General features: G+C 50.7%; 1 protein-coding gene across 1 annotated transcript in view; it reads left to right on the plus strand.

The window, feature by feature from the left end:
• Positions 1–367: 367 nt before the first annotated feature.
• Myo18a (myosin XVIIIA) overlaps positions 368–16,012 on the plus strand; it is a 107,711-nt gene continuing 92,066 nt past the window's right edge. The window contains 2 exon segments of the mRNA XM_051158025.1: positions 368–470; positions 13,933–15,012. Of these exon segments, the coding sequence (XP_051013982.1) occupies positions 14,014–15,012 (999 nt within the window). The 5' untranslated portion in view covers positions 368–470; positions 13,933–14,013.

Consider the following 16,012-nt stretch of genomic DNA (forward strand, 5'->3'; position numbering starts at 1 on the left):
ATCTCTGAACAGCTCTAATCCTGACCAAGCCCATGACTATCCAAGTGCCTGTCTTGGGCCGGATTCCAAACATTCAGCGCGTCCCTCTGGTGTCTTCCCTGTGCAGTGCAGCTCAGCACCTTTCAGACATGCCCTGCAGCCTCCAGTGGTTGGAGCGGACAAAGTCTCCAGGCAAAAGGCCTCTCGGACTCAGGGCCGCCGGGGCTTCGGAGTCCATCGCGGACAGCGAGCGTCTGGGCAGCGCCGGGCTCCCGCTTGGCCCGGGGTCTGGCTGCGCGCCCGGGCATCGGGCCGGCGGGCGTCTATCCCGCCACCGGCCAGCAGGGGGCACCATCCGGCTCGCTCGGCTCGCGCGGGCGCGGGGGGGCGGCGCTGCGCTGCGCCGTGCTGCGCTCCAGCCGGGACCCGGCCGGGGCCGCTGGATGCCGCGTCTCCACTCCTGCTGCCTGCCGGGCGGGCTCCGGCGGCCGGTGAGTACCGGGCGGCCCGGCGGTGGTGAGCCAGGCCGGGGAGGGCGGCGCTGTGGGCTCGGGCCGGCCGGCGGGCCCCGCCGGCTCCTGCTCCTCCCCTGTCCCCTGGAAGCGGCGGCCCGGACTCCGGGCTCTGGTCCCTGGCGGCGCCGCGGGGCTGGACAGCCCGGGTAGGGGCCGATCCGGAGCGGCGGGCAGGGAAAGCGCGGGGCCCGTGCTGCAAGGCTGGGCGCCGGAGGCTGGATAGGGTGGCCTTCGGCTTGGGGGGGACTGAAGATTTAAAGGACCCAGGTGGCCCAGAGCTGCTGGATGAGGGCTTGCAGCCTCGGGACTGGGTCGGGGGGCATCTCTGGACTAGGCCCGAGACCCCCAGATGAAACGAGCGGGTGAGGAGGCACCGAGGAAGACAGCGAGGAAAGCAAGCACCTCCGCCGAGAGTCCTTTATCCCTGGCAGCGGCCTTCACCCTTTCACTGCCAGGCCGACAGCGGGCTCCTCTCTAGCTAGACAGCTGGCAAAACAATAGAGACCCCGCTTCCCCGGCCCCCTCCTCTTGGGACAGATGATGCGGGGTTGGTGATTGTCAGGCTTGGGGGATTGGCAGCGTAGGCTGCTCGGAGTAACTGGTTGCCCACTTCACCTTTCCCTGCAGGGGTGGGGTGTGTGTGTGTGTGTATGTGTGTGTGTCTGTGTGTGTGTGTGTGTCTGTCTGTCTGTGTGTCTCTGTGTGTGTGTGTGTGTGTGTGTGTGTGTCTGTGTGTCTGTGTGTGGGAAGGTAGGGCAGTCTGCCCCAGGCCTCTGGGAGAGTGCACCGACGCCCCGCCCTGCGAACCTGCCTTGCCAGTTGTTTCGCCAATGGAAGGGGAGATGGCAGGGTCAGGTGCCCCCGCCCCTCCCTGTGCTAGAGGCACGCAGGTTGGTACCCAGCATGACCCAAGCAATGGGTCGCTCTCCTGGAAGAGATAAGGCCTGCAGGAACACACCACAGGTTGGGGCTTTGTTGTGGGGGTGTCGCCCTGTGGCAAGGCACATGTGTCTCACTGATTAGCCGGAAAGGCTGCTGCCAGAAAGAGCTGGAGGTGGCTGGAGGTGGGAAGGGAAGACAGCCAACTTGTTTTTGTACTCATTTCGCCTGGTCTTTTAGCCAACAAGGCAGGTATTTGTCAGCCTCGTAGTGTGTGGGGGAAGGCAGGGAGGTATTTCCTGAAGGGGGCTCTCCTGTCTAGAGTTTTCCTCAGGTAGTCCTCCAGAGGGCAGAATTAGGCTCCTTCCCCCTTTATCTCAGTAATGCCCTGGGCTTGTTTGCATAGGTTGACTTTGCCTCTCTGTGTCCCTGACGCATCTGTGGCTGAGGAGGCCCTCTAAGTGTTCCTGTGGGGTAGTCGAGTGAATGCACTGGGGGCATATCGGAAAGAAAGATACGTTCACCCCAGGGCTACACGCAGGGCCACCCTAGCAGCATGGTGAGTCAGGCTGCCTTGGCTCATGCTCTCCAAATCTGGAGCCTTTTTCTTGAGCGGGTTGGTGTCCTGTTGCCATGGCGATAGGCCCGGCTAAACTGTCCTCCCACCCTTTCTGCTTCTGGGGCTACTTTCTATTTGGGGATGTTGAAAGTTGCTCTCCTGAGGTCTCCCGCTTCCTGACAGGCTTCGTTGGTTCTTTGTCGAAGGCCTGCCACCTCCTCAGCTTCCCCTCTGTCCTTTTGAGGTTTTCCAGGAAGCATCTTCCTGGTTGTTGGACAAGACTTGGTTGGTTATATATAGCTTTGGGTGGAGGTGTGCTTGGCTATTTGGAATTGAGGATACTTGGAGTGGGGCCTCAGTTCCAGGAAAACAATGGCTTTGGGGTGAGCTGTTGTGTTGCAGGCTCTGGGAGCTGAGGAAGGGCTGTAGGCAGGGGGAGGAGGGGGAAGAGTCACAGGCGACAGACACTTCCAATGAGAGCTTGGACTTTGGATAGCTGAGGGCAAGATATGGCATCTCTGTGTGTTTTTTTGTTTGCTCTCTTTTGGCCTGGCTCAGGTCCCAGGTTGTGTGTCTGAGGGCTTCTTGCCCTCATCACATAGATGCTGCCCTTCCTAACTCCGGGGCGGTCTGGCCTTACTGCCTACACCCCCTTCAAAGGCTTTGCTGGAGGCTGCTCACTGAAGGGGGCATGTGTCTGCAAAAATCGGGCCGGCTAAGTCTAGGGTTCCCCAGAAGTAGGTGTCTAAAGGTGAGCTGGGTGGGGCAGAATGGGGCTTCTGTGACTAGGGAATCCACCCTGCTGGGGTGGAGCAGGGAGTCAGGACTCCGGAAGCCTCCATGCAGACTTACTGTGTCAAAGGAGTTCAGGGCAGCAGCAGGGCTGATCTCGCTCCTTCAAACCACAGATCTGTCCCTAGCCCCTGGAGTGGGCACCACAGGCTAGACGCAGAGCATCTATGTGAGTGAGTCCTCCTATGGAGGGAAAAAGCGGAACGGCAGGGGATCCTCTGTGTGTATGTGTGTGTGTGTGTGTGTGTGTGTGTGTGTGTGTGTGTGTGGTGATTGACAGGTTGGCACAGGACCCGGGACCTGCTGAATGAGGTTTTAAAGTTTTAAGATCTGTGCACACCGTCCTACCCCAGTTATCATTTTCTCTCTCCACCCCAGCTCTACCGAGGTATTTTTTTTTTTTTTTTAATTTTTAAACTGTGTTCTGGGGTAGCCAGAATTAGAGGGTACAGAGCAGTAGAGTTGGGAGCCAGAGTGGTTGGAGTGGGTGGCGACTTTCTAGTTTTTCCACTTGCTTTGCCTCCCTTCTCTCTGTGTTTAGAGGAACAGGGGTTTTCAGTGGATGACTTAACAGTGCTCAAGGGTGGGTTTCTCAGTGCCAGGGACTTTCTAATCTCTGAGTAGGAATAATATATATATATGTGTGTGTGTTCGTGTTGGAATGAATATATATATACATATATGTGTGTGTGTGTTACAAATACATAAATATAAATATATGTTAGCGTTGGTTCAAGGTCACACAGCAAGTGGGAGGCAGAGAGGGATTCGAACCTGAATTTTGGAGTAGTAGAGCAGAATTTCCCTCAGGCAGATGTTTGGGGCCACGCCTGTGCCACCAAGCCCTTGAAGATTTTACAGTTGGAAGACCAGAGGCTGGTGAGGAGATGCCACTTGCTCAAGGTCACACAGGAGGGTTGGGTGGCCTACCGGGCAGTGGCAGGGTTGGGCTGCAGGCAGGAGGCGCTGGACGCTGAGGTGACACTTGGAGAGGCAGAGCTGGGCCTAGGGCATTCTCCCTCACAGGTCCCCCGGGGGGCGGCCAGGCCTGCAGCTTTCTGCCCGCGGTGGGCTGCAGATGCTGCTGGGAGAGGGCCGCAGGGTTGCTGGGCTGCTCTGGGCGGGCCGGCTGATGTCATGTGAGACGCGTACACACCTGGAGCCCAGATAAGCTCCGTGTGACCTGGCAGTGAGTCACGCGGGCCGGGCGCTGCGGAGCTCAGCAGAACCAGGCGGGCGCGGCAGGCTCGGCGGCGGCGGGGCGCAGGCCAGGTCAGCATGCGCGACCCTGCGTGGTGCTGCGTCTTAGCATGCAGCCCTGGAGAGGGGCCACAGGCTAGAGGGAACCGCGGCTCCCGAGGTCAGAGGCCAAGGGAGAGGGGCCGGGGGCCCCCTCGGGAAGGCATTTCCTTTGTACTTATTTATGAGTGTGAGGTGGGGGGTGAGGGCTGGGTGACTGAAGTAAGGATCCATCCATGGCAGCCTAGTTAGACACCCTCCTTACCCACCCCCACCCCCCCTCAAATCAGCGACACTAAAGCTATAGTAGTTTTCCTTCTCTTGGGTTCTTTTGCTTTCCCCGTGGCGGGATGGCCCATTTAAGTCTGTCTTAAAGCTGCAGAAGTCACTCAAAGTTTTTAAAGACAAGAAGGCAAGCCTTATACCGTCCGTGGCAAATACTGTTTACAGCTTTGATACCAGTGGATTGCCCACTACCTTGTCAAGACTTTTTTTTTTTTTTTTTTTTTTTTTTTGACACTGCTACCCTCCCTACCTCTGACTCTAGAGTTAGACTTTTGTTTTGTTTTTGGTGCGGTGCTGGCAATCACAGATGCCAGCCAAACCCTTTACCAATGAGCCGTATGGGTAGCTCTGCAGAACTTTTATAGGCTTGTTATATGGATATTTAGAGAGTTACATTAAAATATGATTTAACATGTATACTTCTATGTTATATACAAAATAAAGAATGCAGAAAAATAGAAGAAAAGTTGCATACAGTCCCACTCAATTCCCTGGCCCACAAGAGGGCACACCCACACACACCCCCCCCCCCCACCACCCTATCAGCTGAGTACTCACATTGTAAAAAAATTATAACATGAGTTAGAAAAATGGCTCAGCTGGTAAAGGTACTTACTTCCAAGCCTGATGACCCAAGTTCAAATCCCGGGATCTACAGAGTAGAAAGAACTGATTCCCAGAAGCTGTCCTCTTTTTTTTGGTTTTTCGAGACAGGGTTTCTCTGTGTAGCCTTGGCCACCTGGACTCACTTTGTAGACCAGGCTGGCCTTGAACTCACAGCGATCCGTCTGCCTCTGCCTCCCGAGTGCTGGGATTAAAGGCGTGCGCCACCACACCCGGCCCTGAAGCTGTCCTCTTATATCCACAGTGGTGCTGTGGGAAGTATGCTCATACACACAGATAAAAGAATAAAATGTAATAAAAATTAAAAGCACAGGCGCTGGAGAGATGTCTCAGTGGTTAAACACACTGATTGCTTTTCCAGAGGACCCATGTACAATTCCCAGCACCCACATGGCATCTTACAACTGTGTGTAATTTCCAAGATCTGACACTCTCACACAGACATACATGCAGACAAAACACCAATGCATGTAAAATAAAAATAAATAAATTATTTAAAATTTAAAGCATATATATAAATCACAAATCTGTTTTTGACTGTTCTAAAAATTTGTATTGCCTCCTCAAAGCATACACCCACCCCATGAACATGCAAATAAAACATGTAATATACATGCGTGCATTCAGATACACATACATGCATTAAAATTTTTTAGAAACATGGGCTTGGGAGATAGCTCGGTGTTAAGAGCACTGACTGCTCTTCCAGAGGACCTGAGTTCAGTTCTTAGCACCCACATGATGGTTCATAACTATCTAAACTTCAGCTCTAGGGGACCCAATGCCTCGATAGGCAAGTGTCTACATCTACATAAATGCAAAACACTTGTACGCATGAAAAAATTAGCATATATTATCTCACAACTTGCTTTTTGTTTTTGTTTTTCGAGACAGGGTCTCTCTGTGTAGCCTTGGCTGTCCTAGACTCACTTTGTAGACCAGGCTGGTCTCGAACTCACAGTGATCTGCCTGCCTCTGCCTCCTGAGTGCTGGGATTAAAGGCGTGTGCTACCTACCACACCTGGCTTACAACTTGCTTTAAAATAAAAAAGTAATAGCATAATAAAAATTTTCCAGACAGTACACAAATGTAATGCCCTCCCCTGACTCCAGTCTTGGGAATTGAACCTAGGGCCTTGTGCATGCTGGGCGAGCACTCCAGTGCTGAGTTACACATATCGACAGCCTCTACTTCTGCCTTCTTAACAGCTTCCTAGTTATTTTGTAATTTATCAATTCCCCTAGTGATACACATTTATGTTTATAGATTTGCTTTTATAAAAGATTAGTTATGCTATATATCTCTAGATGACCCGCAAGAATTGACCAGGCAGGGGCAGGAGAGATGGCTCTTGCTCCAGAGAACCCAAGTTCAGTTCTGTGTGGCTCATAACCAAGGGATTGGGCACCCTTCTCTGGCTTTTTCATGTACCTGCACACACATGGTGTTACTCAAGAAAGCACACACATGCACATACAATTTTTTTTAATCTAAAAAAGAATGGAACGGTCAAAAATAACATGTAAGTAATTTTACAGACACTACCCACTGCCCTACTAAAAAAATTATGCCAAGGCTTACGCTCACAGTATCTACACTGAAACTGAATGGTCCAGAGATTAGCATGGTTCCTGTGCAAGGAGAAAAATACCAGCTCATGAAACAGTTCCTGTTTCTATAATAAAAGTAGCCTGGCCTACTCAGAAAGAAAGAAATTATGGGGCCAGTGAGATGACTTTTGTCAAAGACTGATGACCTGATGGCCTGAGTTTGATCTTTTGAGCTCACACCGTGAGACGAGAGAACCGAGTCCTACAAGTTGTCCTTTGGCCTCCACCTGTGCACATCTGCTCCAACTCCCAGAATAAATAAATGTAATTTTAAAAGTTTTCAAGGAAATCATATCTGGTTGTACTTTAATCAGTATGTATGAGAGTCTGTGTTTTCCATGCCTTAAGTGACGTAAACTGCTAGGTGAAAAATACTACGTGCTCCTGTCACATGTCTGTGACTGTTATGGAAGCTGACTTGCTGGGTTTTTTGTTGTTGTTGTTGTTTGTTTGTTTTTGAAGATTTATTTATTATGTATACATTGTTCTACCTGCAGAGGGCACCAGATCTCATTATGGATGGTTGTGAGCCTCCATGTGGTTGCTGGGAATTGAACTCAGGACCTTTGAAAGAGCAGACAGTGCTCTTAACCTCTGAGCCATCTCTCCAGCCCAGACTTGCTGTTCTTGTTTGCTAGCTATTTGCGTTCCTCCATCTGTGTGTTTCCCATCTATAGTCTCAGCAGTAGCTATGGAGGCCTGTGGACACAAGCGGGTAGATCCAGATCCAGCCAGCCACCTGTTCATTGGCTGACTCACCTTTACACCTTTGGGCTTTACTGTCCGTATACAAAAGTCTAAAGCCAAGTGGTGGTGGTGCACACCTTTAATCCCAGCGGTCAGGGGGCAGAGGCAGGCAGGTCTGTGAGTTTGAGGTCAGCCTAGTCTACAGAGTGAGTTACAGGACAGCCAGAGCTACACAGAGAAACGTGTCTTGAAAAACCAAACAACAACAACAGCAACAACAAACCAACACAGAAACACAACAAAGATCTAGGCTGCGTTTAGTCCCATTGTGCTGGCTCGTGCCCTCTTATCGTTAGTGTTGTGTGATGGAAGCAAGGTCACTATTTGGCTACCTATTGAGTTTGAGGGTAGCTTGTCCTGTTAGATATCATTAATTATAACAATATTAATGTGTGTGTGCACGCGCATACGCATGTTCATGTGTGTGTCTGTATTTAAGGGGAAGTGCATGCTGTGACACACTTGGAAGTTGAAGGACAACTTTGTGGGGTTAATTCTTTCCTTCTACCCTCAGTGGGGAAAATTCAAGTCACCAGGCTTGAATTTCAGATGGAAAGTACCTTTAGCTGCTTTGGTAGCCCTTGGGTACCACTCTGTTTTGTTTTGGTTTTGGTTTTTGAGACAGGGTTTCTCTGTGTAGCCTTGGCTGTCCTGGACTCACTTTGTAGACCAGGCTGGCCTCGAACTCACAGAGATCCGCCTGCCTCTGCCTCCCCGAGTGCTGGGCTCAATAGCGTGCACCACTGTGCCCAGTAGTTTTCTAGTTTGCTTCTTCCTCCTTTTTATCCTCCTCCTCCTCCTTCTTCTTTTTCTTCTTCTTCTTTTTAATAACTTTTTAATCTCAAACAAATGCACTATTGTTACAGGACACTATCTGACACTATCTGGTAACAACTGACAACCATACGAACTTGTTGGCTCAGACCTCTGTGAACATATGAGGTTTGGCCATCGCTCTAGAAGGTCCTCTCATGCCCTTTCTCACATATTCCTGCCCTCTGGTCCTCAGGAATAACTGTTGATCTGGCTTTGCTTACCATAGATTAGTTTTGCCTGCAATAAGTAGAGTCTAGGTATAGAGGTGAGTGCCTGCAACCCCAGCAGTCACGGGAATCAGACCTTCAAGGTCATCCTCAGCTACATAGTGAGTTCAAGTCCAGCCTGGGTTATAGGAGACCCTGTCCTGAAAAAGGAAAAAGAAAAAAAAACAAAAAACAAAACAAAACAAAACAACAACAACAACAAAGAATCATATAAATGTGCATGCTTTCCTCAGTGGCTCCTTTCCCTCTTGTTTCAAATGTTTTTGAGGCCCATTCCTGTTATATGAGTTGTGGCTTGTTTTGTGGATGCACATTTGAGTGGTTCCCGCCTTCTAGAGTCTTCTGTCCTAAAAAACGATAATGCAGCTACGCTGCTAGATTGTCCTTGGAGACAGGAGAGTCCAGGTAACTTACGTACATACTTACTTTTCCTCCAGTCAAAATTAGGAAAAGCTTCCTGGTCGGGAGAAAGAAGTCAGAATGATTACAAGGCTAAAGTTACTGAGAGGAGAGGAGAGGGCAGGAGAGGAAGGGGCAGTACAGGAGAACTGCACTACAGAGGGAGGATCGGGAGGTGACGGTTGCAGAGCTGAGGACGGGAGGGCAGGAGCGGCTGGCAGGTCCAAGGACTTGAGGATGGGAACAGGGCTTTGTAGTGATGTGAACGAGGTTGAGTGGGGGAGTACAGGGGGCAGAGGCAGCTTCGGCTGTCTGGACGATTTGGTTCTGGAGAGGGAGGGTTGCAGGCAGCCAGGTGGTGGTAGACACGTGGGGAAAGGCTGCCTTGTGAGCTGTGCACATAATAGTCACAGAGCAGGGGTGGCGAGTGACTCACAGCCCCTGAAGGCCACAAGCTTGCCACCAGAGGACTGTCTTTGACAGGATGTTAATAGCTAACCTGTGTCCACAAGAGAGCAGGGCCGTTGGAATTTTAGAGCTGGCAGAAGTCTAGATCACTTAGTTCAACCTTGAACAAAGAGACAGGCTCAAGGTCCCCTGGAGATCTGGGGCAAATCCAGGCCTAGATACAAGATTCTTAACAGTTTCAGTCAGAGCTGTCCCCTGTGGTGCTACCTGGCCCTTGCTTCCAGCGGCAGTGAGGGACGCCCTTGTGCCGAGAGGGATCTGCACAACATTACTTCAAAGGGACTCTTGCAGCTCAGCGATGATTCTAGAACCTTGGGACTGATTTCCATTGATAGTGCTCAGCTGGCTAACCTCCAGCCAAGCCAGGATTGGGTAAGGACAGCATGGGAGACAGTCGGGTTTTCTGGGGTTGAGCAGTAGCTGAGCTCCCCTTGTCTGTCTCCTCTTAAGTCTCCAAGACTTTTCCATTTGTTCTCACTTTCTTCTCCAGGTATCACTGGAGCCATCGTTTAAATAAAGTCCTTTATCTTGGTGTGGGTAGTGACCAGGCAAAGATCCCACAGCCTGGCACAGGGTGGATCACTGTCTTGTTTCCAGCAGGGTTAGGGAGGGGATAGTCCCCTTAGATGGTGGAGCCAGCTGTCCAGCACTCCCTCTCCGCTGAGTCCAGAGGCAGCTGCCCAAGACTGCTCCTGATTGGCCTTCCAGCTTCCAGACACTGTTCGTTGGAACGTTTAGAAGCAAAATTTTTAGTTTTACCGAGGAGAAACTGAGGCCCAGCGGAGCTGGAGACATAGCTTAGTTGGCCAAGTGCTTGTCTTGTAAGCATAAGAGCCTGAGTTTGTTCCCAGGGACTCAGCCTGGTCTACAGAGTGAGTTCCAGGCCAGCCTGGCCTACAGAGTGAGTTCTAGGATAGCCTGGTCTACAGAGTGAGTTCTAGGACAGCCAAGGCTACACAGAGAAATCCCGTCTCAAAGAAAAACAAAACAAAAACAAAGGGCAAGCAAGCGAGGTGTGGTGTGGTACAGGCTGTAATGCCAGAGCTGGGGAGGCAGAGACAGGTGGATCCCTGGGGTTCAGTGGCCCTGCCAGCATGCCTACTCTGTGAGCTTCAGGCTAATGAAAGACCCTGCCTGAGGTTGACCTCTGGTTTCCATATGCACATGTACAGCCATACAAATGTGCACCAGTGTACACACAGAGGAGCTGAGATCAGAGGGGGGAAACAGGTTCTTGCTACAATGGCTATAGGGAGCTAGTGACCTAACTAGGTTTCTGTCTTTTACATTTTATTTAGTTATTTAAATTTTATGTTCATTTGTGTTTTGCCTGCATGCATGTCTGTGTGAGGGTGTCAGAAGCCTTAAACCTGGAGTTACAGACAGGTGTGAACTGCCGTATGGGTGCTGGGAATTGAACCCAGGTCCCCTGGAAAGAGTAGCCAGTGCTCTGAACAGCTGGGCTATCCAGCCCCATAACCAGATTTCTTACCCCCTGTGAATACATTCTATCTTGGTTTGCCTTCTCTTTATGTGATAAACCCCACAACTAAAAGCAATTTGGGAAAGAAAGGATTTTCTTTTATTTATTTTTTAATTCTTTATTTAAACACAACAACAACAATTCTTTATTTTATTTTATGTGCATTGGTATTTTGCCTGCATGTATGTCTGTGTGAGGGTGTTGGATCCTCTGGAACTGGATAGAGCTATTGACAGTTGTGAGCTGCCATGTCGGTGCTGGGAATTGAACCTGGGTCCTCTGGAAGAGCAGACAGAGCTCTTAACCACTGAGCCATCTCTCCTGCCCCAAGAAAGGGTTTTCGCAGTTCATCGTGAAGGGAAGTCAGGCCAGGAATTCAAGGCAGGAACCTGGAGGCAGGAACTGAGATAGAGGCCGTGGAGGAGTGCTGTTTATTGGCTTTCCCCACTTACTTCACTCAGCCTGGTTATTCCCCCTGGGACCTCCTGTGTAGGAGTAGCAGTGCCCACAGTGGGCTTGCCTACCCCACATATCAAACATTAATCAAGAAAGTGCCCTACACCTTTGTCTGATGGGGGCATTTTCTCAACTTTTTCTCCTATTCCCAGATAACTCTAGCTTGTGTCAAGTTGCCAAAAAAAAAAAAAAAAAAAAAAAGTACCTAGGACACACTTTATCACTAGAGTTCTTCAGAGTTGCACTGGCCACTCCAGAGGCCCTGGAGACTGAACATCTTAAATACAGTCTCTCGGAAGTGAGTTGTGCTCTAAGTGTAAACTACATACTGGGATCTTATTCACTTCTCTGTTTTGAGACAAGGTTTCTCTCTGTCGCCCTGGCTGTCCTGAGCTTTCTATGTAGACCAGGCTGGCCTCAGTTCACGAAGATCTTCCTGCCTCTGCCTCCTGAGGGCTGGGATCATACTCAGCCTTGCACTGGATTTTTGGAAATTGTAATATGGATGGGCCAGATGTGGTTGTGCTTACCTATAGTCCCAGCAGTTCACAGGAGGCAAGAAGATTCTTCATGAGTTCAAGGCCAACCAAGTCTTCAATACTGAGTCTCAGGCCCAGCTAGAACCACATAATGAGACCATATCAGAAAACAACAACAACACAGGTATATACACATATGTATGTATATGTCAAAACAAAATATGGAATATTAAATGTAAACTATCTCAGTGTTTTCATGTAGATTATATAATATATTCCACCTTTTCTTTCTTTCTTTCTTTCTTTTTTTTTTTTTTTTTTTTTTCGAGACAGGGTTTCTCTGTGTACCCTTGGCCATCCTGGACTCACTTTGTAGACCAGGCTGGCCTCGAACTCACAGCGATCCGCCTGCCTCTGCCTCCCGAGTGCTGGGATTAAAGGCGTGCGCCACCACGCCCGACGTTGTTCCACCTTTTCAACCCCCAACTCTAGGTAGGAGAGAAAGCAGAATAGAGGGGAAAGGGGGAACATTTGTAGGGCCATACCAGGATCTTATTTATCTACATATGTAATCTACATATTTAGAGATGACAACAGTTTGGATATCGTAGTGAGAATTTATGGTTTCTTTAAAAACAAAGGAATGTTATGGGAATGAGTTTTTGCTGTTGTTGTTGTTATTGTTTTTTTGTTTTGTTTTGGTTTTTCAAGACAGGCTTTCTTCTGTAGTCCTGGCTGTCCTGGACTTGCTCTGTAGACCAGGCTGGCCTTGAACTCATAGAGATCCGCCTGCTTCTGCCTCCCGAGTGCTGGGATTAAAGGCGTGCGCCATGCCCGGCAGAGGCCCTGGGCACTGAACCTTGTTTGGTGGGATCCCCTCTCAGTGGAATAGGGATACTGGTGGGCTTTGCCTCCCCTTGGGGGAGGGGTGGAGAGAGGAAATGCCTGTCCAGGGCCTGGCAACAGGCCATTGCTGCAGGCGGTGAGCTCATAGATCTTCTTTCTAGAATTCAGAGGGGAGGCATGCATGAGAGAGAAAAATTACAGTTAATTTCTAATTAGATGGTATGGCCTACTTCTATTTTGTGTTCCCTGCTGGTTAGAGTAAGAAAGGCTCTCTGAGCTCTGCCCCCACCAGGGTTTTCTTACTCCTTCCCCCAATCGGGGACATGAGAGTGCGGGGGGGGGGGGGGGGGCAGGCTGGGACCACAGGTGCTCACATCCTGGAGCTGCGCTTTCCTCTCGGGCTGCCCCAACTTTCTTCCTTATTCTATATTTAGTTGTTGGTCTCGGGAAAAGGATGTGAGTTTTTCAGGATCCTGTTTATCTAGCCAACCTCACCCCACCCCCACCTTATACTGTCTGTCCTGTGTACGTCTGGGACTTCCCCTTCCTTCCTTCCCTGCCTTACCCTGGGCACCCAGAGCATCAGAAGGGACACAGTTAGCACTGCCACTTATTTCATGAGTAGCACCTGAAATAGCCAACTTCCCAAGGGACGTTTTTCTCATTTGTGAAGCAGACATGAAGACATATACTTTGCAGGAATGCTGTGAGGGCTGCCTAGGAAGGCTGCTTGTTTGTTTCTTTGTTTGGTTGTTTGTTTGCTATAAGACAGGGTTTCTCTGTGTAACCTTGGCTGTCCTGGAACACACTCAGTAGTCCAAGCTGGCCTCGAACTCACAGAGATTCCCCCATCTTCTGCCTCCCAAGTGCTGGGATTAAAGGCCCGTGCCACCACCGCCCGGCTTGAATGTGTGACTTCACATAAATGCTGGAAAGATGGCTCAGTGCTTAAAAGCACTTGTTACTCCTGCAGAGGACCTGGGTTCAGTTCCCAGCATCCATATGGGTATTCACAACTGTCTCTAACTCCAGGACCAGGGAGCCAACACCCTTGTGGTCTTTTGTAGCCCTAGGTGCTCATACTGGCAGGCAGGCAAAACACTCATACAAATGAATATTGTTTTAAAAAGTTGGAGCCTCCAAGGTCTTTGAGGCAGGCTCTAAGGCTGCTATTCTGGGGATACCAGACATAGGAAGGAGCTCAGTCACGTGGGGTGCCCGTCACTTCAGTGGACATGCTTGTGGGGAGGTGACGTTTGCAGAGTCTTGTCCGTTTCCTTTTGCGTTCTGTTCTTCATTTGGGTTCCAGGCTGCCATAGTGCTTTCTGTAGGTTGAGTCTCTCCAGGCACACCTACACTTTGGTCTACAGCACGAAGTAGAGTTAGATTAAATTATGTAAATCAGAGTGCCTGGCACATCATTAGCGCCGTTAGCCCTCCATAGGGAGTGACTGGTTCATCAGTGCCGGCTGTCTCTGTCTGAACTGGGGGAAAAAACTGAATAGCTTTTCTCTGTTTCTACTTGCAGCTACAAGGTAGGGTCCAAAGACCCCGTGTTACGCATTCATAGTTCGCTGGGGACACAACCCCTAAAGCCAGCACATCCACCATGTTTAACCTCATGAAGAAAGATAAGGACAAAGATGGTGGGCGGAAGGAGAAGAAGGAGAAGAGGGAGAAGAAGGAGCGCATGTCAGCCGCAGAACTGCGGAGTCTGGAAGAGATGAGCATGCGCCGCGGCTTCTTCAACCTGAACCGGTCCTCCAAGCGTGAATCCAAGACTCGCCTGGAAATCTCCAACCCCATCCCTATCAAGGTGGCCAGCGGCTCCGACCTGCACCTGACAGACATCGACTCTGACAGCAATCGGGGCAGCGTCATCCTGGACTCGGGCCACCTAAGCACAGCCAGCTCCAGTGATGACCTCAAGGGTGAGGAAGGCAGCTTCCGGGGCTCTGTGCTGCAGCGGGCAGCCAAGTTCGGCTCCCTGGCCAAGCAGAACTCTCAGATGATTGTCAAACGTTTCTCCTTCTCCCAGAGGAGCCGAGATGAGAGTGCTTCAGAGACGTCGACCCCCTCTGAGCACTCTGCAGCTCCATCACCTCAGGTAGAGGTGAGGACGCTTGAGGGACAGCTATTGCAGCATCCTGGGCTAGGCATCCCTCGATCAGGACCACGGTCTCGAGTCCCCGAGCTGGTGACTAAAAGATTCCCCGCTGACCTACGTCTCCCTGCTGTGGTGCCCCCGCCACCTCCTGCTCTCCGGGAGCTAGAGTTGCAGCGACGACCCACGGGAGACTTTGGCTTCTCACTACGGCGCACAACCATGCTGGACCGGGCCCCTGAGGGGCAGGCTTATCGGCGGGTGGTTCACTTTGCCGAGCCAGGCGCAGGCACCAAGGACCTGGCCTTGGGGCTGGTGCCAGGAGATCGGCTGGTGGAGATTAACGGACAGAATGTGGAAAATAAGTCCAGGGATGAAATCGTAGAGATGATCCGGCAGTCTGGGGACAGTGTGCGGCTCAAGGTGCAGCCCATCCCAGAGCTCAGCGAGCTGAGCCGGAGCTGGCTGCGAACTGGTGATGGACACCGCAGGGAGCCGGCTGATGTGAGTGCTTCCCTAAGTATGGGGTGAGCAGGGAGGAAGGGGCATTTGAGCATCCCCCACCCCGGGTACCCAAGAACTGTGAGCGGAGCTTACCAAGTGTGGATATGGAAAGCTGGGCTGTTAGGGGGGAGCCACGCAAGGAGAGGGTGCCCCAGAATGGAAGCTCAGGTACTAAGTCACACCTTTGCTCTTTCTGTGCCGTGACAAGAAGCCGAAGGCAATCTCCCAAAAGCTTACTGGAAGAAAGTCCTCAGTCATTCAGCTGGGCCTCCTGGTCTGATGTTTCCATCCAACGTCCTTTTGGATTGACAGGATTACATTCAGCCTTGTGATTTTTTTTTTTTTTTTAAGATTTTATTTATTTATTTCATGTATGAGCGCTCTAACCTACATGCCAGAAGAGAGCACAGATGAGTGTGAGCCACCATGTGGGTGCTGGAAATTGGAATTCAGGACCTCCAGAAGAGCAGGCAGTGTCCTTATCCGATGAGCCATCTCTCCAGCCCCAGCCTTGTGATTTTTCAAGGGTATTGGATTAAGATCAGCTTTGGCCTGAGCTTCAGCTGCTCTCCGGGCACCCCCAGTGAGATGCCTGTGTGTGGTTGGTGAGGAAGCGTTCAGCCTCATCATACAGAGACAGCGTAGGGACCTGGGTACCGTATCTCCTGAGCCCTAAATAGGAGATGTTGGTTGACAGGTGCCAGTCCCTGATCCGAGAGTATGCGAGCATCACGGTATGGGAATCCCGTGCTGTTTAGACCTCAGAAGTGAAAACAATATGACCAACCACTTAAAATCATGGCTACCTGGGGTGTATGGCTCCGTGGCTGCCGTTCCGAGGGAGATGACTTCTGCTGCAGGTTCCTCTCGCCCTGAGTGAAGGAGGCGTTGAACAGTATGTTAGATAGCAGGAGTAAGGCCGTAAGGAACTTAGTCATAGTTGAGATTTATCTACAGTACAGAGACAGTTTGCAGCCTGACTGTCCCTGAGGCCCACCAG

This window comes from Acomys russatus, chromosome 16 (genome assembly GCF_903995435.1).
Source record: "Acomys russatus chromosome 16, mAcoRus1.1, whole genome shotgun sequence".
Classification (NCBI taxonomy): domain Eukaryota; kingdom Metazoa; phylum Chordata; class Mammalia; order Rodentia; family Muridae; genus Acomys; species Acomys russatus.